The sequence below is a fragment of the Poecilia mexicana genome, unplaced genomic scaffold (assembly GCF_051168715.1).
Source record: "Poecilia mexicana isolate PSO_F unplaced genomic scaffold, ASM5116871v1 scaffold_1, whole genome shotgun sequence".
Classification (NCBI taxonomy): domain Eukaryota; kingdom Metazoa; phylum Chordata; class Actinopteri; order Cyprinodontiformes; family Poeciliidae; genus Poecilia; species Poecilia mexicana.
Window position 1 is genome coordinate 1047239 of NW_028263370.1, and position 26646 is coordinate 1073884.

General features: G+C 39.7%; 1 protein-coding gene across 1 annotated transcript in view; it reads left to right on the forward strand.

The window, feature by feature from the left end:
• gna12a (guanine nucleotide binding protein (G protein) alpha 12a) overlaps positions 1–26646 on the forward strand; it is a 106449-nt gene that overhangs the window by 40752 nt on the left and 39051 nt on the right. The window contains exon 2 of the mRNA XM_088006518.1: positions 6562–6780. Within this exon, the coding sequence (XP_087862644.1) occupies positions 6562–6780 (219 nt within the window). The remainder of the gene's footprint in view (positions 1–6561; positions 6781–26646) is intronic.

Here is a 26646-nt window from a genome sequence, read left to right on the forward strand (position 1 = left end):
TGGTAATATTCTTTAACAGTACCAGAATGTTCACATAACTTTTATATTTTTGGCTGTCTGAGGACACATTTTGAATATTAAATCAGGTGTTATGATCAGTTATTCAGTACTTGAGTAGTTTACCAAATACTTTTTACACTTGCTTAATTAAACGTATTTAAAGTATACTACTGATTGGAGTACAATTTTGGGGTACTCTAACCGACCTCTATGTATGAATGATTGCTCTATGGATCACTTTTTAAAAACAAAAAACACTGCCATAAAATAATGTCTATCACTGCAGCGAACGTCCCACCACATGAGAGTAGGACGACGCACCGTGGTGGGCGTCCCTTATTTTGATTTCTGAAAGGTGGCAACCCTATCTCGGTCTGTTATGTAAAGTTTTCCCATGAATGTTAATATCTCATTGTGAAATTTCTGATGTTTTATATCTTTTTCTTTAGTATAGAAAGGCACCACAAACTTAGGATATAAACAGAAACTTTCCGTAAGTAGGAAAGAAATAAAAATACATTCAAACTATTTGGACTACTCCTGAGTTATTATCGTGGGGTAATCAGTCATCTGATTGTGTCTCTGTTGTGTTCGTCTGAATGGTTTAAACCAGGGGTCCCCAAACTTTTTCCTGTGAGGGCCACATAACTTTTCCCTTCTCTGGTGGGGGGCCGGAGTCAATGTGAAACAGAAAAAGTGTGACATTTGCAGGAGTGCCTAAATGTAAAAATGTATTGTTTTCCAGAAAGCACAATCAAATAACCTTCTCTGGGTTCTCCACAGAACAAAAGTCAGGAAATAAATAACACTATTTATGAAATAAATACCGTATTTTCTGGATAATAAGCCGCAACCCCAAAGTTTTTTTTTTTTTTTTAAACCAGTAAACATACACATATAAGCTGCACCGGGCGCTGCCGCTCTAGGTTTTCCACAGCGATGCAGCACATAGCAGAGCAGGGGGGCAGATACCCAAAATTTGAGTCATAACAGGTCAATTGAATATCACATTTATTACGATTGAAAAAGAAAAAGTTGCCAAGTTTAGATTTAACTGAACTTTTGGTAGTTCAGTTAAATCTAAACTTGCAGTTACCGTTCGGTAGTTTCCGAACGGTAACTGCAGGGGTGTAAGTAGGGGGGTACGGTCGGGTAAATCAGTGGGTTCACTGAGCAGCCATGAGTCCACCCACTAATCAGCCGTGACTGATTAGTTTTTCAAGAAAAATCTAAAACACGACTTAATCAGTTAATAACTTTTTTTCCCCATTTCATATTGTTTCTGAACTCTTCGTGCTTTACTAGAGCAGGTGCAATACGTTGGTCGCGGAAGGGTTTGAGTCGATCTCGGCATTAGATGACAAACTGAACGCCGCCAGGACGCTGAGACCAGCACGTCCTCCTCTGACTGGCTTATCAAAACGTTCGTAACTTTGTTAAAGAACAAAACAAACAAAAAAAAACAACAAAAAAATCAACAAAACATGTTCAAATTAATGACACAACAAAAATAATAATCTCAGTGATTATTGTTTCAACAAGGTATTGCACAATTCTGTGCGTTTCGGTTCGTTGCCAAAAATAACTAGCAGAGCAGGAGTTTAAAATGAACTAGTCAACCACCGCTGTGTTCAGGGAGGCTTATTAATGATCGCAAAATAAATATCAAGCCTGAAAACCTGATATCGTAACGGACTGAATGTTTTTAACGTAATCTCTGGTCGGCTTGTGGAGCGCAGGCGGTTGCCATGGCAACAGGTGTGTTTAAATAGCAAAGTGAGACGGAGAATAAAAAGGTGCGAGTGGTTTAGAGTTGATCACCTGTTCGGGTTGTTTTACCTTTGTTTACCTTTGCCTTGGCGCATCACAGCCAAGTTTCTGATCGTTCAATAAACAACAAACTTGGACTAATTACCTCGTTCGTCTGCGAATATACCACGTCATTCACAACAAATCAAACATGGTAAAAATGTTTCATTAAGTATTTAACAAACAAATGGCTTCTACGCGATAATGGACCTTACCACAGGGTCCGCGTTTCATTGGCTAATGCCCATTTGACGTCACTGCGCAGCTACCACGTGCTTGACCGTCTCACAAACAAAAGCTAAAGTAGTATACACATGCTAATGTAGATTGTGGACTAGCAGACCACAATCTACACAATCAAAGATTTTGCGACAGAACTTAAATAAGAATGGTTCTCCATCGTCAGTGGGGAATCTGTACAGGCGATGTCAGGTATCCTGATCGTATTTATGGAAATAAATTTCACAGATTTCCCAAATCTGGTACAGAATGCCTAGCTTGGCTCAAAGCTTGTGCACGAACGCATTTGCAGCTCAACCATCGCGTGGCTCAAACACCTTGATGTCGTCCATAAAAGATAATATGACCTTGTTGGTTCCCCTGTCCATTGTCGTGGCTGATATTTTGTAAAAATCTGGCAGAAAGGCTACACTAATCGACTCAAACACTTTGTAGAGAGTCAGTTGAAACGAAAGACGCCATTGTTTACACATAGAAACTAAGCTCCGCGAGGCTTTGTTTGTGAGCCATGCAGCCACGTAGGACTGTCGAGGGGCGTTTCTGGGCGGGGCTTGGTAAGGTCCATTATGTGAAATTAAATGAATTATCTAATATAACAAAAATAGTTTGGTACTATCGGGTTCAGAGTCTGAGAGGCTTTTCCTCTATCAAACTAGTCTTTTTTTCCCTCTTATTTAGTGGAAACATTGATGTTAATGAGACTTTCTCCAAAATGACAACATTTTTCAACCTGCATAGCTTTGCTGTTGAAAATAAGGCTCTAACATTCACAAATGACAATGAAATAAAATCCAGTCCAACATCTGGTTTGAGGTGATTCCTCTGGAACCTGTTGGAGGAAAAATATCCCAACTTCAGAAGATGTGCTTTTAACCTAACAGAGCTCTGTGGTTCCTCCTATCAGTGCGAGAGTCAGGGTGAGGAGGCGCCATGTTAGGAAGAGAAGTGGATCCAGGATCTTCAGAACAAACAGGCCTACTACTACTAGGCCTACTGACAGTGGTGCAACTGCACATTATTCAGGGGGATGCGAAAACATAAATGCCCCCCCCTCGTCCCCCGAGGGAAGGAACGCAGCAGGGCCGACCGCAAATCGTGACACCGCACCTACTAATGGCACTTCCGGTGGCTGGTGTCATTACACGCCACAAGTGCCACTGTTTTCGGGACTAGCTGCCAGTGTTGTCACTGACTTCGGCTGACCTCGGCACCTTATACTGGCACTTCTGCTGACACCTGCCATTAGTGCCACTGTTTTCGGGGCTAGCGGTCAGTGTTGTCACTGACTTCGGCTGACCTCGGCACCTTGTACTGGCACTTCTGCTGACACCTGCCATTAGTGCCACTGTTTTCGAGGCTAGCCGTAAGTGTTGCCACTGGCTTCGGAAAATGGACTGCATATCCCATGATGCTTTATTACTAGTCGAAGAAGAACTTGAAGACAGACGAAGAAGGAAGAATTTAACAAGAGTTTCTTTTCGCAGAAAGACTTATGTTAGCTGAATTCCTACACTTTTTTGTATATCATTATGTATGATTCGTTCATCCTATTTATTCACTAAAGTTAATCTGAATAATCCAGACGACTCCTTCCATCTTTGAATTAATCAAATACACAGCAGGTATCAGGGATGCCATTGGTTTCGGCACCTTTGTAACAGCTGAGTCTGGCTTCCACTAGAGCTGGCATTAGGTGTCCAGGATGTTTCAGAGCTGTCACAACTGGTGCCGATGTTTTGGGGGATGGCAACGACAGTTTTTGGAAAACGTGTTACTTATATTGCCTGTTTATAAATTTTTATTTCAATGGTAATTGTATTGAATATTTTTGACTTAATTTAATTGAAGGAAGATGGCCAAAGTAATTGAATCTACCACTACGTGTCACTATTACAGTGGAACCTGTTGAACCCCGTTGGGTTGCCAGATAGGGCTTTGGCCAAGATGGAAAAACGTAGTAGTTGTGTAAAACGTATATATGTAATACAAATTAACAGTTTGAAAAATATTTTTTAAGCGTAATGATTATAATTTCTCATGGATGAATAATAAGTTATTTGATCCTGATGTAGTAAATTCACATGTTGACTAAACATGAATTTTACAGTAGACTTCAAATGATTTCAGAGAGGGATTTCATAATACACAAATGTTTTAGTTCTTGGCTATTGAAAACTTAAATCATATGTTATTGCTGTTAAGTATTTACATACAATGGCTAATAAATATTGACAAATCAATTACCATGCATATACTTTGTGACATAAACTTGAAAAAATGTTGAAACATATCTGCCAAATAAAATATGTAAGCAGCACAATTTTCTTTGAAAAAAGCATTTGCATCTTAAGTATAACCCAAAGTAATTTTTATTTCCAAAAATATGTAACAATCTTGTTCTTAATGCTGGTTAAGATTCACACATTGTCAAAGTTTTTGAGGTGTAAATACTTTGTGTTTTGACTTATCAATATTCAATATTAGTGTAAAAAATTTGAAGGTGGTTTAACTTGAAAGTGAAAGTCCTCCTGCTGCCTTGAAAATGCTGTTGAAATGCATTTTGTAGCTCAGATTTTAGTCATTTTCTCATCTTTGAATAAGAAAACTTTGAAGACAATGAACAGAACCAGAAACAAACACAGAGAAGCAACCTTCATGTATGCCACACAAATCTGTAATGAACTTGACAAATAATGAAAAATAGCAGATTAAATTGATTAAATAATAACAAGTAATAACTCTTTAAAACTGGTTAACAAGCGTTTTTGGAAAATTATAACATGTTTTTTGAAAAAAAAAATAAAAAAATAAACATGTTATCATATTATAGTGGCTGCCTGGTCTATTAGATAATAGACCAGGCAGCCACTATAACTTATGACATCCTGTGAACTGTCATGGAACCATGCTGAACATAATGTCACTCTGGAATTGTCAATATCTCATGTTGCCACTGTCACTAATATTAACTAATAAGTCAATATTAGTGAACTTACCCGGTTTAATAATCAATAGCATTATATTAAGGTCATTGTATGAAAATAATTATAATCCGGAACTGACAGGAGCTTGTCAGCACTGACATACCATGGCCACCTAGTGTCAGTTGTAGTGGTGGGTACCTAGTGGTAGCTATTATCAGCTGTCGCAGAAGAGGTCCCATCTGACATGGTTTGGGCCTGCTGTCTCTCAAGGAACGTCAGGGTGAAGGAGCGACGCACAGAAACTCCAAAGCACACAAAGAAGCATTTAAAACTACTTTCACCCCTGGGTAACTGTAACAGTAAAAGTGCTGATCCTTCGTGTCTGCTACTAGCATGTGCTAAATGAATATGGGCGCTTTCTTCTTCTTCTTCTTCCTCCTCTGCTTCTTCTTTAGATTTCAACAGCAGCTGCATCCATTATTGTTACACTACTGCCATCTATTGGGTCATAATATCTATACCTCAAATTCTCATAATGATCCCAGTATTATTTTAAAAAAAGAAAAATCTTCTTTTTCCCCTGAATGCTATTTCAACAACATTCTCAAATATCAATTCCCTATTAAAACCTAATTCCGTTTTAATGGGCACTTTCTTCTTTTATTTCCAATTTTGACTTTCAATGATTCTCTTCCTGCTAAAGAGCCCCCTGGTGGTTGAAGAAAAATCCTCGCAAAGTTTGGAGCATGATAATCAAAATGGAATAAATCGATAATTGTGACAGAACAAATAAGTGGTTTGGAGTTGATTGATGCACGGACAGATGAGATTCCCCGAGTTAACCCAGTGCGGCCCTCTACCACCATTAGTTTGCCGTGTTTTGTAATAATAAAAGGTGTTTATTATTATTAACTCTTTGGTGCAAAAAACTGATTGAAAATCGATTTATTTACTGCATGTTTAAGTTTGTTAAGGCTAAGATGAAACGGCACTGAAAGCAGCCCTGCTTTAAACCATTCAGACGAACACAACATAGATACAATCAGATGACTTATTACCCCGTGATAATAACTCAGAAATAGTCCAAATAGTTTGGATGTATTTTTATTTATTTCTTACTTACGGAAAGTTTCTGTTTACATCATAGGTTTGTGGTATAAAGATAGATTTCTTATATAAAACGTCAGATATTTCACAACGAGATATTAACATTCATGGAAAAACTTTACATAACTTTATATTAAAGCAGAAAGCACGGCGGCCACCGTAAGGCTTACAGTATTCAATTATGCCTCATAAACTAATCAGTAGATTATTGTGAGGGGATGCAAAAGTTTTGCGAGGGAACGCAAAAGAAAAAAATTCCCCATGTCCCCTGGAGGGCTCCGTACAATCTAACCTTAATTTGATGTGTGATTTAAAAAAATAACAATTGTAAAACTGTGATGTTAAATAATTCAATGCAGATGAACATTTGAGTGCACCTGACATTTTGTAATGTCTGACCTCATATTTATACAGTAATGGTGGCTGTGAGAAAAGCAGCTGATTCTTTGCCATTCTGACTTTTGGTAATGTTTCATTGTAGGGTATGCGAGTGCTGGTGGATGCCCGAGACAAACTGGGCATTACCTGGCAGAGCTGTGAGAATGAGAAGCAGGGAATGCTGGTGATGTCATGGGAGGGGCGTGTGGGTACCACAAGGTTGGAGCCCAGTGAGTTCCAGCTCTACGTGATGGCACTGAGCGCGCTCTGGATGGATGCCGGCATACAGGAGGCATACACACGCCGCTCTGAGTTCCAGCTGGTGAGTAGATTAAAGACAGCTTTCCAGGTTCGTTGTGTTCATGCAGCCTCTTAGTACAACTCCTTCAAGTGTTCCTTTGCAATGAGATATTAATCGGTAGTTTGTGTAAAACTATTCATTACAGAAAAGCGGATGTCAGTTTTATCATGCAAGACTCCAAGTTTCCCAGCATGAGCAGCGAGATACACACATAGTGATGAGCAAAAAAAAAAAAACTCAATAAATTAACCTTTGACTTCAGCAGCAGATCTGCACTCTTTTTTGGCTCCGCTGTGAATTTCAATAATATAAATATATTTGAAGCATGTTTTATTCATACTTGTATTTTTCATACTTCATGTTTTCTTAGCTACTCAAAATAGTTAAGACAAGGCATTTTAAACTGTTTTCCGGCTGAAATCGATCATAACGTCTAAGGAAAAATCTTAGTCTGTTGTGAAACAATATGTGGAATGACCAAGTTAAGGTCAGTTGAGTAATGTTTAGGCTTCATGAGGTGCTTTTCCACTAGCCCGCTCTGAAGAATATTTTTCATAATTCTTTTATTATTTAGCTCCTTTTCTTTACATTCCTAGAATGTACAGAGAATAACACTTTCCCTCCTACCTTTTCTCAAGGTCTCATAGCACTCATTCTGAAACCAACCAATGATCTACTTTTATTGATTATTTGAGACGTATATGTCTACTCAACAATAATTATAAGATTATGGCTTTAATACTTTCTCATGGAATGAAAGAGTTTCTGGACACAGTTACTGGAGAGACACAGTCAGACTTTATAAAAACATCAGTCTACTTTTAGATCTACTTGATTACTCCTACTTGGTACCAGATGATAGTTGTATTCTGTTCCTGGATTTCTATAAGGAATTTGACACAATCGAACATCAACATACTTTCCATTCTATTTCTTTGGATAATTTATGATGTCAAAACTGGAAATAGTTGTATGAAAATGAGAAATGGCTCCACCCCTAGATTTGAACTAAGGTGTGGTATTCGCAAATCATGTCCCATGTATTTATTCCGACTTGTACACAAATTCTTACAACTCATATCTCCAATGGTGCTTACCAAAGCTGAAGGGACTTCCTGATTGATAGAATGCCACTCTCTCCATACATCAGTGTGTGTTTCCTTAAAAAGTGTTAAATTCATATATCTAAAATTAAGGCCTTAAATGTTTTAAATTATTAATAGAAAAGGTAAATCTTAAATACGTTAATGACAGGTCTATTTACTTAATTTTGCGTATTCAATATAGTTTTTTTTTTTTTTTTTTCATTTTACTGGGCTTTTCTGACAGCCAAAAGTTCGAGTAGTGCACAGATATATTCATTGCATTCTATGGCTTGAGACAATGAGGCTGCCAGCAGCTTAATGCTTAAATACCTCTACTAGTTTAGCTAGCTTTTTCTTGACTGTCATGGGTAAATGCAAATTTATTGCCAGTTGGCTTGCCAAACCACCCCTATTACAAGCTCAGTAATTGGACACACACTCAGAAGTTCAGTGGATTTTAGACATGGTTGTCAAGCACTAGTCTTACCCGTTGAAGAATTAATTTAAACAAAGTTGCTACTATGAAGGGAAATGCAGCTGAGAAGGATAAGAAATATAAAAATAGATCATGGAACCAAATGAGAATAGAGAGCAACAGGTGCAGCTTTGACAACAAATAGGGGAAAAGGTTAACAGAAGCAGTAATTAATGTCTTCAACTAAAGTAAAAATGTGACTAGATCTGTTTTTAATCTCAGAGAGTTTAGTGATCTGAATTTTTTTTTTCACAGCCCTGGATCTGCATGATGTCTGACATACCATTCAACCTTTTATAATAATGACCCAGGACAATATCAGTCCTCCACTGAAAGCAACAGGGTCATAAGAAATTCTTAGAGCTGACAACTAGAAAGTAGAAGTCACGGTGATCTGCTCAGAATTGCAGAGGGAAGCCATTACAAGCATTTATTCATTTTCAGCATAACTTCTTTTTTTATTTGCAGACTTTCTAAAGATGTAATTATTGTTCTTTTGAGTGGAAATGAAACTGGTGAAGTGGAGCTCCACGGAGCTCCCATCTCACATGTCCCATGCAGCAGATCCAATCTGAAATGTTTCTTGATGGCAGTGCAATCCATTTTCCTGATGTATTTAATAAACACTGATAAACAGTGTATTGCACACAGCACAGAAGTTTTTTTTTTTTTAATTCTACAGCTGGCCACAGAAGAAGATCATGAAAATAAGTGGATTTTTATTTGTCATTTTTGCTGAAAGCACCATAAAGTATTTTCTAAACCCCCTCCATGAAGTATTTTGAATATTAAACAGTTTTGGGTAATATTTTGGGGAACCTGTGCCGTCTCCTTAACACATTGTTGCTTTTAAGCAGCCTCCCTCCGGCCTTCTGGGACCCAAACAAACTGAGAGTCATTTAAAGTACACATACTTCAGTTTACTGACAAACAAAACCACCAGAGAAATCAATAACTCAACAAGCACCAACAAATCTGCTGTGAGGGGGCCAGTCAAGCTCTTAATGGCTCAACAGACTAATGAATGACCTCTAATGATATTGTGAATGTGGAAAATGCTCCCCCACCCCCACCAGTTGTTCCTGCTGTTGGCACGTTCTGAATGATTCACCTGCAGCCGGATTTTATTTGTACTATATTGAAAGTGACACCGTGGCATCGCACTTTCCTCGGGGCTGTAAATTTGACCTTTTACCTTGTTTTGCATTTATCAGTGATAGAGCAATGTGGAGTCAGGCAGATGTCACGTCCTCTCACTTAACGTGCTGTGCGTGGGTGTAGTAGAGGAGATGCAGAAATTAAGGTCAGACTACATTCTCTTATCTGAACTTGCTGTGAAGCTGATCTGTCTTTCAACGGCTTCATAAAGAAAGCTTAGTCATTCGGAAAGTTTTATAGAAAGGTGAACTCATGTATGAACTTCCTCACTCTTTTTAATCAATCAATCAATCAATCAATCAATCAATCAATCAATCAATCAATCAATCAATCAGTCCTCTTTATTTAGACACAATTATGGTCCATAAACAGACAAAACAAGAACAATAAAAATAAGAAAAATAAAAAAATACGTAATGAAATAATCAATCACTGACATATAAACTAATCTGCCAGTGTTTCCACAAACTGGAGAAGAACCTCACTGAGCTTTGAACAGGTTTGGTCAGAGTCTGAATGATGTTGTTTGCAGAGTCCGTTAATCTACACATACATCTGTGCATAATGTTTCGAAGCAGGTTGGTACATTGCCATTCACAAACATCTGACTGGCACTACTCCATTGGGGCACCCTAAGCAGCATCCTCGTGCCATCATTATAAGCGACCTGAAGTTTATTCATACTACTTTTCCTGTAACGCCACCACAGGTGGGCTGTATACATTGGAGTACAGATGCTTTAAAAACTGCAATTTTGACAGATGCTGAGCACATCGAAAACTTCCGAAGGAGAATATTAGCTTGTACATATTGAGTACAACTCTGCCTGTAAATGTCTCCATCATCAGACAGGTCAGCGGTGATGTAATGTCCCAAATATTTGACCTCATCAGTGACCTGGAGGATGCTGCTAGACAGGGTGAAGTCAGGAAAAAATAATTTAGTGTCTTCTTTGCTCTTGACAATCATGATGTTGCTCTTTTTTGCATTATATTTAATATCATGCTGTAACCCGTACTTAGAGCCTTTCTTGTAATCAATCCAGGCAGTGCACAGGTTGGTATGTCGGGTTTTGCAGTCTCGGGCGACTGTGTGGTCTACAAGGAGTTGGTGTTTGGCTCCTCTGCTATTTATGCCGATGCCCTTCTGTGCCGTGCTCATGTATTTATCCATGTGCCCGCTTATCTTAGCCGCTGTGATGCCTGACATGAGCTTCCATGTTGTAGAGAGACAGTTATTGGCCGATAGTTGGCTGGGACTGAACCCTTTGAGGGATCCTTCTGGATCAGGATTGTGCGCCTTTCAGTTAACCATTCAGGGTGAGTCCCATTTTGTAGCAGCTGGTTCAGTTGAACTGCCAGTCTCTCATGGAGGGCAGTGAGTTTCTTTAGCCAGTAGGCATGTCAGGCCCTGGTGCTGTCCAGTTTTTCATCCCTCTCTCAGGTATGGTACTGTGCATTGCTGTTGTGGGACGCCTCCCTTTCCCATATGCCTTTCCAGTATTGTTCAGAGAGTACACTTTAACTGGTTGGGTGGAGAAAAGCCGGTTAATCCTCCTGGCTTCATTCTCTCTTGTGTATCTTGTCGAGAAAAGTCGAGCTCATACCACTTCCCCATGCTGGAGATTTTAGTTTAATAATAATAATAAATAAAGTTATCTTTAAAACTGATTACACAGGTGACATCAAGACCCAACAGTAGAGTCAGACGGTAATAAAATTAATCTGGTTGTGTGTGTTGTTATTGTGTCCTGCTTTAATTGTACTTTTTTCTATTTAATCATAAAAAATCATAGTCAGGCAGAAAGAGAGTTATGAAACAGGAAAAGCAGGTTTCCTGGAAAAAGAGGAAGTTTCCAGCCTGCAGTGATTAAAAATAGTTCAGACTGCTCATTTTGAGCACTAAAGGTTAAAGGAATAAAATCTAGACGTTTTGAGTAATTGGATAAAACCCAGAGTAAAATCCTTGAATTAATAATGATAACTTATAGTTAAGTTAATAATCAATATTGGTTTAACCAGTGGTTGATGTTGGTTTGATTATAAGAATATTTACACTTACTCTTATACTGAAAGGTGAAAGAAGTAACTGTAACATGGTGTCAAATGATTAGAAAAATGAATTATTATTGGTTTCTTTTCAGAAATGTCTGTAATAACACATGATTATAAGAGTAACTAATAAGTAATGGTTATTATAATATAAGTGAATGCTAAATCAGAGAAACTAAAAGGTTATAAATGTGATTTTGACATTGAAGTTGAAATGGTGTAAACTGTAACTAAAGGTCACTGTTGTGTTGGAGGTAGATGGTAGGTGAAAGGTCAGGAGAAAGAGGAACTGATGGGAGAGCGGAGGTGTCCAACGCCTTATTGCTAAACTTCAACTTTCCTAAGAGAAGGTTAGACACAAGAGGACTGTTGAGCAACTCGGGGACATTAGAACAGACATCAGGTCATGTCCAAAGATGGTGATGGATATGAGATTATAGGTCCAAGCAGTCAGCCAATAAAACAGACACAGCAACAAAGCTAGCCAATGCAAATGCACCAAAAGGGTGGATAAAACCTTTATAAGGTGAGTGCAAAAGAGGAGTCTTTGGTTGGATCCTTCAGGCAGCTTCGAGCCAAGATCGAGATGGACAAAGAACTCTGCAGCTGAAGAAGAGCCGGAGCCACAGAGCCGAAGACTGTTCTGCACATGGGGACCAACCCGTTAGCCCCGCAACATGTGGCTTCAAATTGCACTTCTCTCACCAGCTGGGTTCGAGACCCCAAAGACAAAGACCAAGGTAAAGATGAAGATAAAGACAAAGGCAAAGAACAAAGGCAAAGAGGAAGAACTGGTTTGTTCCTTCCATGAGACCAGCTCATCTACATCTCGAAGGACCAGAAAGATCGTGAGACGAAGAGAAAGGAGCTACAGAGCTGCAAGACAAGAAGGAGAGGGCCGCTACGGACAAGAGGAAGTCGCCCTGAGGCCCGAGATCTGCCGCTCTGACTCAGTACTCTTCCTGTACTGGGAGCCTCCTGCTGCTGCAACACCTTTTTCATCATCAGGCCAGTTCTGGGGTTCAAAATGCCAAACTCCGTCCGTCTCTCCCAAAGTTTCCTTTTTTAGTTCACAGTGTCAGCATTAGGGAAAGATAGGCTAGATTATTGATTTTACTTATTTGATTATTTCGGCTACTGATTTAAGCTGTACTGACCCTTGCAAAACTGCCTTACTAATAAAATACTTAGCATTAACAAAATCTAAAAGATGTTGTGGACATTCAGTTAATGAGTCACCTTAAAGTTCTTTGATGGTTGTAAAATAGCTATGAAGTTTGATTCTGGGAGGAGAAAGTGGAAAATGTTTTATAGGTTGCTTTTAGCCAAAACTAAAACAACACCCTTGGGACTCGCCCGAGTCACTAAAACCAACCTGGTTCAATAAGTGCAAGTTGTAATAAGAGAAAGAGCGACCGTTAACAGGTGTGCTCTGTGAAACTAGCTGATTCTGGGCTGCTCTATCTGGCTAATTCACAGAGTGAAAAAGGGTGGGACATCTGGATGGAGGTCGTTAGAAACCAGGCTAGTCTTTCTCGCACCCAGCTTAAACAGAGTTTACTTCAGTTCTGGGTAGGGTAAATCTCGGCAGATTTAGGAAACTCAATTCACCCGTTAGACGGAGAGCTGGGAGCAACATTTCCCTCCTCTCAGAAGAGGAAGTAGAGAGAGAGAAGGAGGGGGGGGAGGTGTTGTGCAACAACAATCTCTTTAGGCGGCTGGCCAAGGCTTGGAGCCTTTGTTTGGCAGTTTCGAGTGCTTCAGGTATGGGCATCTGGCTGTACTTCTTGGGTACTGATCTTTTCATTGCACCCCTTAGGAGCTCTGACAGTTGGCTCACTTCCCTCCTTGTTATCTTGATCTTAGCCTCTAATCGTCTTTTCCATGGTGGATATTGGGACTCATGGTTGCTCTTATAGCCAAGCATCTCAAGGATCACTGATGCTGAGTTGTATATCAGTTCATTGGTTTCAGTTATGGTGTTGGTAGGGATCGTTCTCAATGCTGCATTCACATCTTCAATGAGACTTTCTGATGGTACTTCACTGGTCCTGGCTCCTCCCCTTTGAGTTGTACCTCGTCAATCTCAAGTTGTGATAGCAGTTGCCGTTTGCGGATGTTGGAACACTGAGCTACTAGTTGTTTGGCAGTTAGTGTCGACTGGGGGTGTCGAAGTAACCATCCCTTCCACAGTCTTTGCATTTAGCCCCTCTGGCTAGGGTTACTTCAGTAGTAGCATTCCAACAGATCCATCTCTCGCCCATTTCCGTCTTGTTCCAGTAGCCCATTTTTCATCAAGGTGCTCTGGTTCCCCAGCACCTGACAAAGACCTTGTTTGGCCGGGCGACGTCTGAGCCGGCATGTCGTGCTTATCAATGTCTCTCATGGTATGAGGTAGGGTATATAGCTCCAAGGGTCTTGCCTAAGGACCCACACTGCATAGCTCAATTTCCCTGTTGTTAATGTTTGCCCCAGCCTGGATTCGAACCCGGGTCTCCCGGGTGGAAGACTGGTGACTTACCCACTGAGCGCATGTTGGTACTATGACACTTTTTGTCATAGTACCACCAAGAATTTAAAACTACTTTCACCCCTGCATGTACATCATACTGACTAAGAAATTTGGAATTTGTGTAAGAGCCATGTTTATGTTGTAGAACATAGCTGTGTGTCTGTCTCAGCCTTTTAAGGTCCAAAAACAAAAGTACTAGGTGGCCACAGGTAGTTGCTTTTAACTTCTTAATTAATGGGTGGATCTAAGACTTACCAAACTAATCACAACTTTTCCAAATAATTAATTATAAATTTGGGTTCCAATATACACTTACTGTTTAAAGAAAGAACTTTGATAGAAAATTGATAGAACATATGATTTAGTTCTGTCAATCTATCTGAATAATGGCTATGGCCATTCATTCAGTATAAATGGACACAGCCGTGTGGTTGTAACAAGTCAGAAACAAAAAGATTGAGTTTTTTAAGTGAAAGAAATGTATTTGGTTTACTAAATTTGGCTTTTTGATTACTCAACTACACCAATAATAAATTCCTTAATACTTTATTAGTGAATTTGTATCATACCTAATTATGTCTGTGTGGGTTCATAGTGGATTTTGTAGGTATTTACTTACAGTGTATGATTGACTTCTGACCTCCAGTTTGAGTTTTGACAGAAATTGCTGCGGTCGGGCACATCTGGTTTCAAAGAGCAATTGCTTCCAGTAGCTATTTTTCACAGCCACAGCCTCTGCTGCTGCTGCAACAGCTGGCCCAGTCAGAAGGCCACTGTTGCATCCTAGAAGTATTTTATTTAAATTATTACAATTTTTTTTCTAAATTTATGGATAAAACACTATATTCATTTATTTGATATATTTTATTTGCCCAGTTGGTTTTGTTCAGCCGCAGAAGCATAGATTCTGAGCTGTGTACTACGTCACTGATTGGTTAGGTAACGGAAGTGGTCAGTTGACCAGTTATAATGTAGTGCGAGGAAGAAGAAACGGTTTTCTGTGTGTCTGTGCCTGGCTGCTTCTGAGAAGAACAAATCAAAAAATGAAAATACATACAGCGTGGGGCAAATAAAGTTGCCGAAACTGAAGAAGGACTCCTGTCTGTTTTGTGAGTACAACACCAACAACAGCTTAATTCTGTAGTTCGATTAACATTTCTTTGCTTTCAAGACAAACTTTTGAATGAGAATGGGAAGTGCATGGTGAGAAGTTTGGGAACTGGTTTGAACAGTAACTGAAATCTAGAAATTAACAAACTAGGCTGGTGTGACTGAGAGAGGATCTCAATCTGTGTGAGACTGAGGAAAGCAGGAAGAATTTATGCTGAGGAGAACTGGTGAGTTATGGGGCAGATGAGGCACGGTCAGCCTCTAAGAAAACACAGCAAATACTAATTGTGAAACTTTTAGGGTGTTTTCACACCTGATATTTCAGTAGACTCGGTCCAGTTGGGGACCAAAATTGCAATATTTCTTATATTTTCAGCTACTATGATTCGCATTCACACTGCACTGGTTGTAGGATTTCTCCATTGATATACATTACTGGTTTGCTAGGAATGCTCCTGCAGGCACCATTACTACCCAGTGAGTCATGTTCACAACCAGACTGTTTCAATGCGGGATGAGCAGGGATTTGTCACAGAAATGATCGTAGTACCATTACTTTTTACCTGATTTCTATAGATATGGCTGAAATTAAAACTAAGGAAATCGATGATGTTTTGATATGTAAAATATGCATTCTTTTAATATAAATCAATGCACAGTTGGGTTTCTGTCATCATGCAATAGAGGACTAAACAAATTTCTCTTTTACATTGGTCAGTAATTAAATATTATATAACAGCCTCTGTTAAAATTAGTTTATCAAAATGTAACAAACCATGAATCATGTACTGTATGAGTCATACAATATGTCATCCTATTTGATGACTGTTATATATTCAAACAAACGCTGTGATGACGCACAGACCTGTTGCCATGGCAACATTTCGGTGAGGTTCATTGCTGGTGAGGCACTGACTTATGACTGAGGGTGCGTTCACACTGCAGCCTGAAGTGACTCAATTCCGATTTTTTGGCAATTCCGTTTTTTTGCCTGGGCCGTTCACACTGCCAGTAAATGCGACCTGTATGCGTTCTGCAGTGTAAATGGGCAAACGACCTGAAAGTGTCCTGCATGCGCAGTAGAGGGCGCAATAGCGTCAGCAACTAAGTGTTCTGCCAACCGCCATAAAAAAAAGAAGTGCTCAGTGTTTGCGGAAGTAAACATGGAGGCTAACGGTAGAGCTTAGCTTACATATTTGAAGTTGTTATCCGGCCAGAGCAACATATTAACAACTTAATCCTCATATTGTCCGTCATGGTTGTTGTTTTTCTTCCCACTTGCGCATATCAGGATCCAGAATAGTGAGATTTGTTGAGAAACAGTGACGTTCAGTTCGGATGAATGCGACCTGGACGTTAGGTCACATTTGAATCGGATACGTATCGGATTTGGGTCACATTCGAAAAAGAATCCGACCTGTGCTGTTCACACTGCCATGAAAAGATTGGATACAGGTCGCATTACGTCAAAAAAATCGGAATTGAGTTACTTCAGGCTGCAGTGTGAACGCAACCTGAGAGTCCGGTGTCCACCGGAGATATGTGGAAATGTTTATTATTATATGTAAAGGTCATTATTAGTTTATTCAGTTATAAATGTTAACTATGAAAAAACACAGTCACCTCCAAATCATAGTGCAGCAAATAGAGCGGCTGCTCCCGCTGTCTTTTATCCACCGCCTTTTCTTTTTGTTACGTCTTTTATCTCTTAAAATGACTCCGCATCCTGATATTGCTTCTACATCGTCATCCGTGTTTGGTTATTCTAAATTCCTGCTATGTTGGGTGTTTTGTGGATTTTCTTCTAGAATCGCTTTGTTTGTGACTGGAATCGGTTCGTGTGGTGTGCTGCTTCCGCCTTGTGGCTGGAGACACGAACCGATTGAACCTGTTGTACTTTTATCAGCTCTGTGGTCACAGAGGTTTGGAGAATCGGCCGACAATTCTTAAATGTTGCCGTCTAAATCAGATTTAAGACTCACAAGCTCTACTCATCTCCTCTCGACCACTGCCCAAACACACTCTGACTCTGGTCGCTATGGTAACATTTACATATCCCTTCAAAATAAGATACAGATGGGCCACAAAAACGAACATGTTACTTTCATGAAAAATTTAACTCACGATAATGACTAACGGGAGCCCCGAGCTTGTTTCTCTGTAACGAGACGGTCCCATCTGGGAGTGATGGGAGACAATAACACCCGAAGTGTTGCTTATATCCACAGCCTGCTTGGTCTCTACGTGGTGAAGCAGTTTGAAGCTTCATTGCCTCATTAGCAGCCGGTCGCCGCATGTTACGCAGAGCGGCTTGTAATGTTTGACTCACCTACAGGTCCGGGATAAATCCATCCTCCTGTCTTCTTCTCTGGGCCTTTTCCCCTTTGCAAAGAAACTTTCCAAAGACATCTGATCCGTTTCTTACTCATTTTGCTGCTTGTGGGCTCAGTGTTGGCGCGCAAGTAACCTTTAGAATCTGGTTAAAGGATTTTCAAAAATAAAAGATCCTCCAGACTCAAATAATACATAAAACGGAAATATTTAATTATTTCTTGCGCGGCCCGGGACCAATTGGTCCACGGACCAGTACCGTTCCACGGACCGGGGGTTGGGGACCACTGGTTTAGAGCACAGGTAATTTCCAATAAACTTTTAACACGTAACGCATTTGTCACCATCAAATGTTAGCGATTGGCTAAAATTTAAAACGCCTCTAGGAAGCAATCATTTCTCAAGAGCAAAGAGCCCAGACCTTCTGTATGAAACACACAGTGTTTTTATTAGGCTAGATTTGTCATAATCATGAAAATAATCACAATGCCTGAAATAAATCTGTGGCTACACATCTCTGTGATTCACCATTTGAATTGAATTGCTGAATTTTATTAGCTTTTCAATAATTTTAAAAAGTATTTCCTGGACATTCACATCTAATGCCAATGACAGCTGTCATGAACTGGACAGGAAAGGTTGAAAAAACAACCAATCTGTGTAAAAGCATTAAGATAGTGCTTTAAAAAGGTACGTGTAGGCGGGGGGAAGTGGGCTTGAGCCCCTTTTATCCTTGATGCCCCAGTGAGGTTTTTTTTTTGTTTTTTTTTTCCAAAAACATTTTCTTTTCAGTTTTTTATTTTATTTTTTAATCTGTATGTCAGAAGGCCTGCTTGTGCCCCTCAGCAATAATATTTAGCTAAATATAATAATTTAGCAAAATGAACTAGTCTGGCTGCCCTCAGTCTAATAATGACTCTCAGTTTCTCTGCCTCCATGTTGTTCAGACACTGGGTCCATGGTGAGGAGGAGGGGCAAGTCTGTGGCCTCTATCAAATTATGGGCAAGAATATTTTCATTCACAAACTAAATACGCTGGTTTGTGAATAAAAACGTAGGTCTGATGTTGACGTTAGAAAAAAGTTTCTGTTTATATTTTCGTAATTGTCCTCGTAATAGCGGTAAAAAAGACCCGCCGTGCTCCTAAACACAGAAATGCTTCGGCTGCAGAGAAAACTTCTGACTTTAACTTAATCAGGCTTTTAAATCCCCGGTTCGCTACAGGCGGTCTGAGTCGGTCCCACCGACAGATATAAAGAATGTCTGTCTTTATATCAGATATCCTGATAGATACAAGACACGATACTGCAACTGTCACAGCAAGTCACGACGCATCTCAAAGCCCCGGTACCACCTGGTACCATCTGCTGACTGTTTGCTCTGCTTCTCCTTAACGTTTCTACCAGGCGGGTTAAAGCCGCTGCTGACGGGATCTGGGCTGGAGGTGAGCGGCTGTAAATAGAAGTTATTGCAGAACCTCAAGTGTTAAACGAAGATTCGGCCCATAGCAATTGGAATTCACAAAATAAACATCAGAGAAAATACTGTAGCAATAATTAGAACCGCAGCATAAAGCCAAACATGCCACAATTAAATGAATCAAAATGTCCCCAAAGCATCAGAGGACTGGCATCTGGGCCACCGGGGGATTCTAGGTAGATTCCAGAGATGCGCATCGCAGGCTGTTCATGCAGGGCTAACCCACGGTAATATGGGGCATTAGGCAGAACCCTCCCACCCCCAAAACCCGTCTTACTAAGAACCTCAGCATCACTAACAGTGTTTAAATATAGATAAGGTGAAGTCTGTGAAAGGGAGACCAGGTTTATTGGCCGAGATTAAAATCAATCACTGATTATTGGTTATTTGCTGTTATGTATTTGTGAATTCAAGCACAAAGATTACACCATATTGCAGCCATGGTAACACAACAATCATACTATCAAAATGAACTTTTACAAAGTAAACTTCCCAATTAAATCCTAGATGTACTAGGGCTGTTGTAAACGAATATTTTAGTAATCGAGTAATCTATCAATTATTCTTACGATTAATCGAGTAATCGGATAAAAAAAATTATAAAATGAAATATTGGTAAATCTGGCATAATACCGGTGTTACTATCAGATATCAATATCAGTCCAATTTTTCATATTTGAGCTTCCCTAACAGTTGCTTTTTTGTAGTTTAGAAAACTAACCTGTAACAATAATAGCCCACTTTCTAAGTTAACCAGAAGAAAAGTTATAGAAAAATCTGAAATTATATTGAATTTAATAACAAAGAGGCAGGCTCACAAATATGCTTATAAAAAATGTCTACAATCCAGCTTTTAGTTTATGTATTCATCTTCAGTGAGTTTAATAGATTAATTAAACTCACCTTGCCACCTAACCTGTCACGCTTTGGGTTTGAAAATACGGGAAATGCCGCCTGGACTGGGAGGAGAGGGCGAATGAACGAACGTAAGATGGGGTGGAGGGGAGGAAATAGACCAGCGGACTGAGGAACCGTTAGACCGGGGGACGAACACGGGGGGAAGCAATACGGGATATTTACGACACCTTCACTGGTCACACTCAGAAACTCATCTACCAGCCATGTACGATGCGCTCCGCCACCCGTTTCTTCAGACCGGGATATGAAATCTATTGTGCGGTTCGTCGGTAAAGCTACATTTACACGGTAAGCATCAGCTACTCAGCCGCCCGCCCTGTTCAGTCTATCCGCTCACCTCAGCGCTCTTCCCGCCGTTCGCTTTCAACCAGCAGCCCCGGAGGAGAAATGCTGCCGTACTCCAGGCATTCAAGGATGCTTATTGGTTCCCCAAAAAACGATAAAAAGTCGGGCATTATCATCAATCAATAAAATCCCCACGGGCCAATCTTGAAGATTGGACTTTATGCCGCTGAGAGCTTTTGTCAACAACTCAGAGGCGGAAGTGAGAGCTCCGCGCAACGCAAATGAAGTCCTGGCCGGAACACGGTGCGCTAACTAATAAAATATAAATTAACGAAGCTTCGATGCAGGCAAATTTTCCTCGAGGAATTTTAGTAATCGAGGTACTCGAATCATTCGAGGAATCGTTTCAGCCCTAAAATGTACCATTTTTTTTCTCAGCTGAATGCATTAAATAAAATTTAATATTTTCATTCTCTATAAATGGATGCTACAGCTTTAGATCTATGGTCTCTGTTTACAATTCAACCATTTCTAGGGGCCCCTGAATGGCCCTTATCAGCAGCTACTGAGTTTTCTTTGCCTTGATATCTCAGTCTTACAATTCTAGATCTCAGAGGTGCCAACATCAAAAATGACCTAGTTAACCCCTTTGAGCTTTTTTGATCTATAAGGCAGTCTGCAGCCAAGTTGTTCAAGAGGTTAAATAGATATTATTAGGCCTTAATTAGTAAAATGGCAGCAAATTTGTTTATTACATAACTTCATAACCAGCGACCTTCTCTCCGATGGTCTGTTTAACAGCTACAGTCTCAGATCAATTCCAGGACTGTTAGCAGAAGAAACAGTGCCATTATACCTGTTGGGGAACATATACTACATTTCTGTGCATTGTCCCTACATGATGGCAATGATATAGTAGCATCCAATTACATTCTTGATTAATATGGGTTGTTGATATGTTGTTGTAAGGCAGGGGTGTCAAACTCAATTTCACAGAGGGCCACTTCAGCATATTGACCCCCCTCAATGGGCCACATTGACGGTACAGATCAGGAGAGCATCCCTGCTAAAACACCCCAGACAAAAGGTTGACTTCCCTCATTCAGTTCTGTAGAGGCTTATAATGAGTCAATGGTCCAGGTGTGTTAGAGAAGGAATCCATCTAAAGCTCTGGAAAACTAGACTTGGGCACCTCTAGCATAAATGTATAAAATACAATGTTAAAAATAAATTAAACACCGCCTCATATTGTTAAATAACTGATTTTATGCATTGAAGTTTTAAATATTACATTTGAGTTTCCATGGATGTAAAATTACTGCTCAGTTTAAAAATTACAATATTTAAATCAGTGTTTAAAGATAAGCAAACAAATAATAAAAACAAGTCACATGGGCAGACATTATAGACTTTACGCAAATATTTAGTCTCAGAGGCAACTGAAATCAATGAATTTAAAAAATCCTTTCTGAATATCATCTCATGGTCTCTGAACTAAATGTGTCTTTCTGACCGGGAGCTGACGGCGTGTTGAAGAGTTATGGACCGGACGCTTTGGAGCGTCTGGTTAGGAAGCGCATTACAAACCTTTGGTTGAAAGGTAGTTTGTAGTCAATTCGTGCTCAAAACCTATTTTAAGTCAATCATTGGCCTATAAAATGCTGGGGGGCCACATGTGGCCGGCGGGCCTTGAGTTTGACACGTGTGCATTACGCCATAGAACTGCCAATTGGTAATTGAAGTAAAGTAGCTTCGATTTCAAAGAAGCCGACATTGAAGTCGATTGGCAAAAGAACCATCACAAAAGAGAAAGGCTCTTGTTGTCTCACTGCACCCCAAAGAGATGCATAACCTACAAAAACCATTTTTGTCTGGTTTTGAACCAGAGACCTTTTGCGTGTAAAGCAAACATGATAACCACTACACTACAGGAACTGAACTTCTCTGCTTTGTTTCAGTTTGAGGTTCCAAAGTTGATGATGTGAGATGCAACGCATGAAAATTTCAACTGAGGTTTGCACTCATATGCCTGGATTCTGAGTACAGACCATGACACCACAGAACCCTTGTTGGCCTTTAGTAAACACCTGTGATGAATAGAACATGCAAAATCTGTTTCTGTCTGGTTTCGAACCAGAAACCTTTTGCACGTAAAGCCAACGTGATAACCACTACACTACAGAAACTCATGCTCTTTGGAGTGTTCCTGGTAGATGATCCACATTTTGTTAGAGACTAATGTCAACAATGGGCATGGAACAATGTTAAATACTTACAGATCCTCTCAGAGAGCACAGTAACTTGGTGAACAAACTGTCAGACTTATACTTGTGCCCAATTTCACATTACAGTCCATAAACTAAGCCTGGGATCAAAAAAATGTATTAAAGATGTCATTAGCAGAGACAAATGGTTCTACAGAGACTTGGTTAAATGGCTAAAAAATAAAATCAATAATTACAAATAAAAGATGGTTCAAAAATAAAATTAAGACATTAAATAAAAAAATATATCTCTGAAATACAATCACTTGAAAATTAAAAATGGTTCAAAAATAATATCAACACTTCAAAATAAAAAATCTCTGGAAAATAAAATATTATGTATGTTGTTTTGAAAAACATTGGAATATAAGCACTTTTATCAAATCTCCATTGTGGTAAGATCATGTAAGTTCTTCTTAAATCCATGGAAACTCAACAGTTTGTAAGGTAGGTGAGTTAGCTCAGCAGGTTAGAGCACCGTGCTGGTAATGCTGAGGTCATTGGTTCAAACCCCAGATGGGGCAATTCTTGTGTAAGGTCCTTCAGACAATCAACACTTCAAAATAAATAAGGGTTCAAAAATAAAATCAACACTTTACAATTAAAAAAGGTTCAAAAATAAAATCAACACTACAATAAAAAAATGGTTCAAAAATAAAATCAACACTTGAAAATAAAAAATGGTTCAAAAATAAAATCAACATTTTACAATAAAAAAAAATGGCTCAAAAATAAAATCAACAGTTCAAAATGTATAATGGTAACTGTTTCTGTCTGTTCAGTCCATAAACTAAGCCTGGGATCAAAAAATGTATTGAAGATGTCATTAGCAGAGACAGACGCTTGGCTAAAAAATAAACCGCTGGGAGAAACTCATTCAGCGGATTTAACAAATGGAGCCTTCTTGGTGCACGTTACCCAGGAGAGCGGCGGTCTGGAGGAGCTGCAGACGTAACATCTGTCCGTTTCGGAGAAGCGAAACCACGCAAAAAAAAAAAAAATCCTGGTAAAAGCTCACACCGGACCGCACAGGGTAAAACACTCACAGAGTTCAGTTGATTTTTGGATCAGACAGATCCAACTGACTGATGAATTAGCGCTGATTTTTCTGCAGATGGGAACCAGGAGGAAGTACATTCAGACCCCAGCGGGTGAAGTGATGCTAATTTAAGTGAAGTCGCATAATTTAATTTATTAAAAGTTATTGGGGCCTCAGTTTTTGTCACTACGAGAAAAATGTAGATGCATTTATCTGCTTAATTTGTGATGGGATCTGGATTCACGGTGAATATTAACTAAACCGCATAAAATGCAACTAAACAGTCGATGTTAAAACCTCTTACACCCTCAGTGGGTATAAATAAATTTAAACTTAACATTTTGGGCAAAACCTTTCTGCGGAATAGTTTTTGAAAGATCAAAGCCTCTTTTAGCGGATAATAAAAAATAAAAAAAATTTAAAGGCACGTGGAGCCTTTGTTTACAGAGCGAGCCGAGGTCCCGGCAGCTGGACCCACTGGTGGGTCCGTCGGGTTCTAGGGGTTAATATGATTGTAATTTCACGGATAAAATGACCGATTTTTTTTATGTTGTCGATCAAGATAACGTCTAGCGCGACCTGCCGCCCTGACACCAACTCACACACATTTTTATTCACAGTCTTACTTGTAAATCGATTTTTCTTTTCTTGGACGTTTTGATGTTAGCTTGTCGATGTCTCAGTTTTATTCGCTCTGAAAATCAATAAGCAGCTTGAGGCGACTCTGCTGCTCTCTAGTGGCGAGAAGCCGTAATGTTAGCTGGTAACAATCGGAATGCATTGTGGGAGATGTAGTTTGTAGCCAATTTGTGCTCAAAACCTATTGTAAGTCAATGTCGGCCTATAAAATGCTGCAGGGGCCACATAAAATGACATGGCGGGCCACATGTGGCCCGCGGGCCTTGAGTTTGACACATGTGTTGTAAGGTGTTTTAAAATCTTGTTCAATGTGCCCCTTTTTTAACTTTGAGCCCCAGCCCCTCCAAAGGTCCCTGCACTCCCCTGCGCAATAAGTAAAATGAGTTTTTTTTAGCCCTTTAGTTTAATAAAAACCAACTAAATGTCTGCTGTGAAGTAAATGTGCTGACATAGATTCTCTCCACCTCTCCTTTTCTTTGCTCAGAGAGGTTTTCCGGGGACACCAAAGTCAGTTTTTCCCAGGCACATCTGAAGCTGTGTTTCCAGCAGGCGGGGCAAGGGAGGGAGGGAAAGAGAGAGAGAAAAAGAAAGAGAGGAAGGAATTGAGGAAAGTCCAAGGAGAGAAAGAAAGGAAGGGGCAGAGAAGTGGAGACCGAGGGAGGAAAAACAAGTGAGCGCAGGCAAGGATTTTGTTTACTTGTTGGTTTTTCTGTTCCCACCACACCCAGATAACACTGTTAGATATAGGACATAAACACATAAACCTTCTGCACTCAACCAAGACAAGGCTGCAGCATGCTGTAGGTTGTGCTGTAGCATGCATGGTTATGCTACAGCACAGATTCATAAATAAATGAGGTTTCCATTTGCCCAGGATACAAACGCTGCAGAGACGAGTTGTGTGTCAGCGGGCCTCTATCAGCAGCAGTGGGGTTCCTATAACTCTAATGTTCCAGGATGGTTCCAGCGGAAAGTTAATCATCACTCATATTAAAACTGGGTTAAAATATAGTTTCAATGTTGGACTTTGACGGTACAATTTTGCAACACAAAAGCACAGAAGAGCAAGTTAGATCAACATGTACAGTGTGTTCCTGCACTGAAATTGCTGAACAGATTTGTGCTGTCCCTCCCTCCCCCATGTTCTCTGCTCTGTGTTCACACGCACAGCTGTTTCCTGTTGAATGGGAGGGTATTTAAAAGAAAGAGAAAGGAAGAGAGGAAATCAGTCATTAACCATCGTTAGGAAATCAGTTTGATTCCATTTCAAGCTTTGCAGAAAGCTGGGCTTCAGATTAAGTCTCAGATTTGAAGTTGGCTGCATGGCAGCGTAACCTGCAGTGGGTTACGCTGCCATGAAGCTCTATCCATTCATTCATTTTCTATACACCCTTGTGGCAGGGGTGAAAGTAGGGAGTGAAAGTAGGGGGGTACAATTTTTTAATCAGCCGTAACTGATTAGTTTTTCAAGAACAATCTAAAACACAACTTAATCAGTTAATAAATAACTTTTTTCCCATTCATATTGTTTCTAAACTGTTCGTGCTTTACTAGAGCAGGGGTGCAATACGTCGGTCGTGGAAGGTTTTGAGCCGATCTCGGCATTAGGTGACAAACTGAACGCCGCAAGGACGCTGAGACCAGCACGTCCTCCTCTGACTGGCTTAAAACGTTCATAACTTTATTAAAGAACAATAACAACAAAAATCAACAAAACATGTTCAAATTAATGACACAACAAAAAATAATAAGAGATTATTGTTTCAACAAGGTGTTGCGCAATTCTGTGCGTTTTGGTTCCATTACCAAAATAACTAGCAGAGCAGGAGTTTAAAATGAACTAATCAACCACCGCTGTGTTCAGGGAGGCTTATTAATGATCGCAAAATAAATATAGAGCCTGAAAACCTGAGGACTGAATGTTATCATTTTAATGTAATCTCTGGTCGGCTTGTGGAGCGCAGGCGGTTGCCATGGCAATGGGTGTGCTTAAATGACAAAGTGAGACGGAGATTAAAAAGGTGCGAGTGGTTTACAGTTGATCACCTGTCGGGTTGTTTTACCTTTGTTTACCTTTGCCTTGGCGCATCACAGCCACTGTAGTTCCTGAAATGACAAACTTGGACTAATTATCTCGTTCGTCTGCGAGTATACCACGTCATTCACAAAAAAACCAAACATGGTAAATATGTTTCATTAAGTATTTAACAAACAAATGGCTTCTACCACGATAATTATGTGAAATTAAATTAACTGTCTAATATAACAAAAATAGTTTGGTGCTGTCGGGTTCAGAGTCTGAGAGGCTTTTCCTCTATCAAACATTTTTTTGCCTTATTTAGTAGAAATATTGATGTTGATGAGACTTTCTCCAAAATGATAACCTTTTTCAACCTTTATAGCTCCACTGTTGAAAATGAGGCTCTAACATTCACAAATGACATTGAAATAAAATCCAGTCCAACATCTGGCTTGAGGTGATTCCTCTGGAACCTGTTGGAGGAAAAATATCCCAACTTCAGAAGATGAACTTTAACCTAA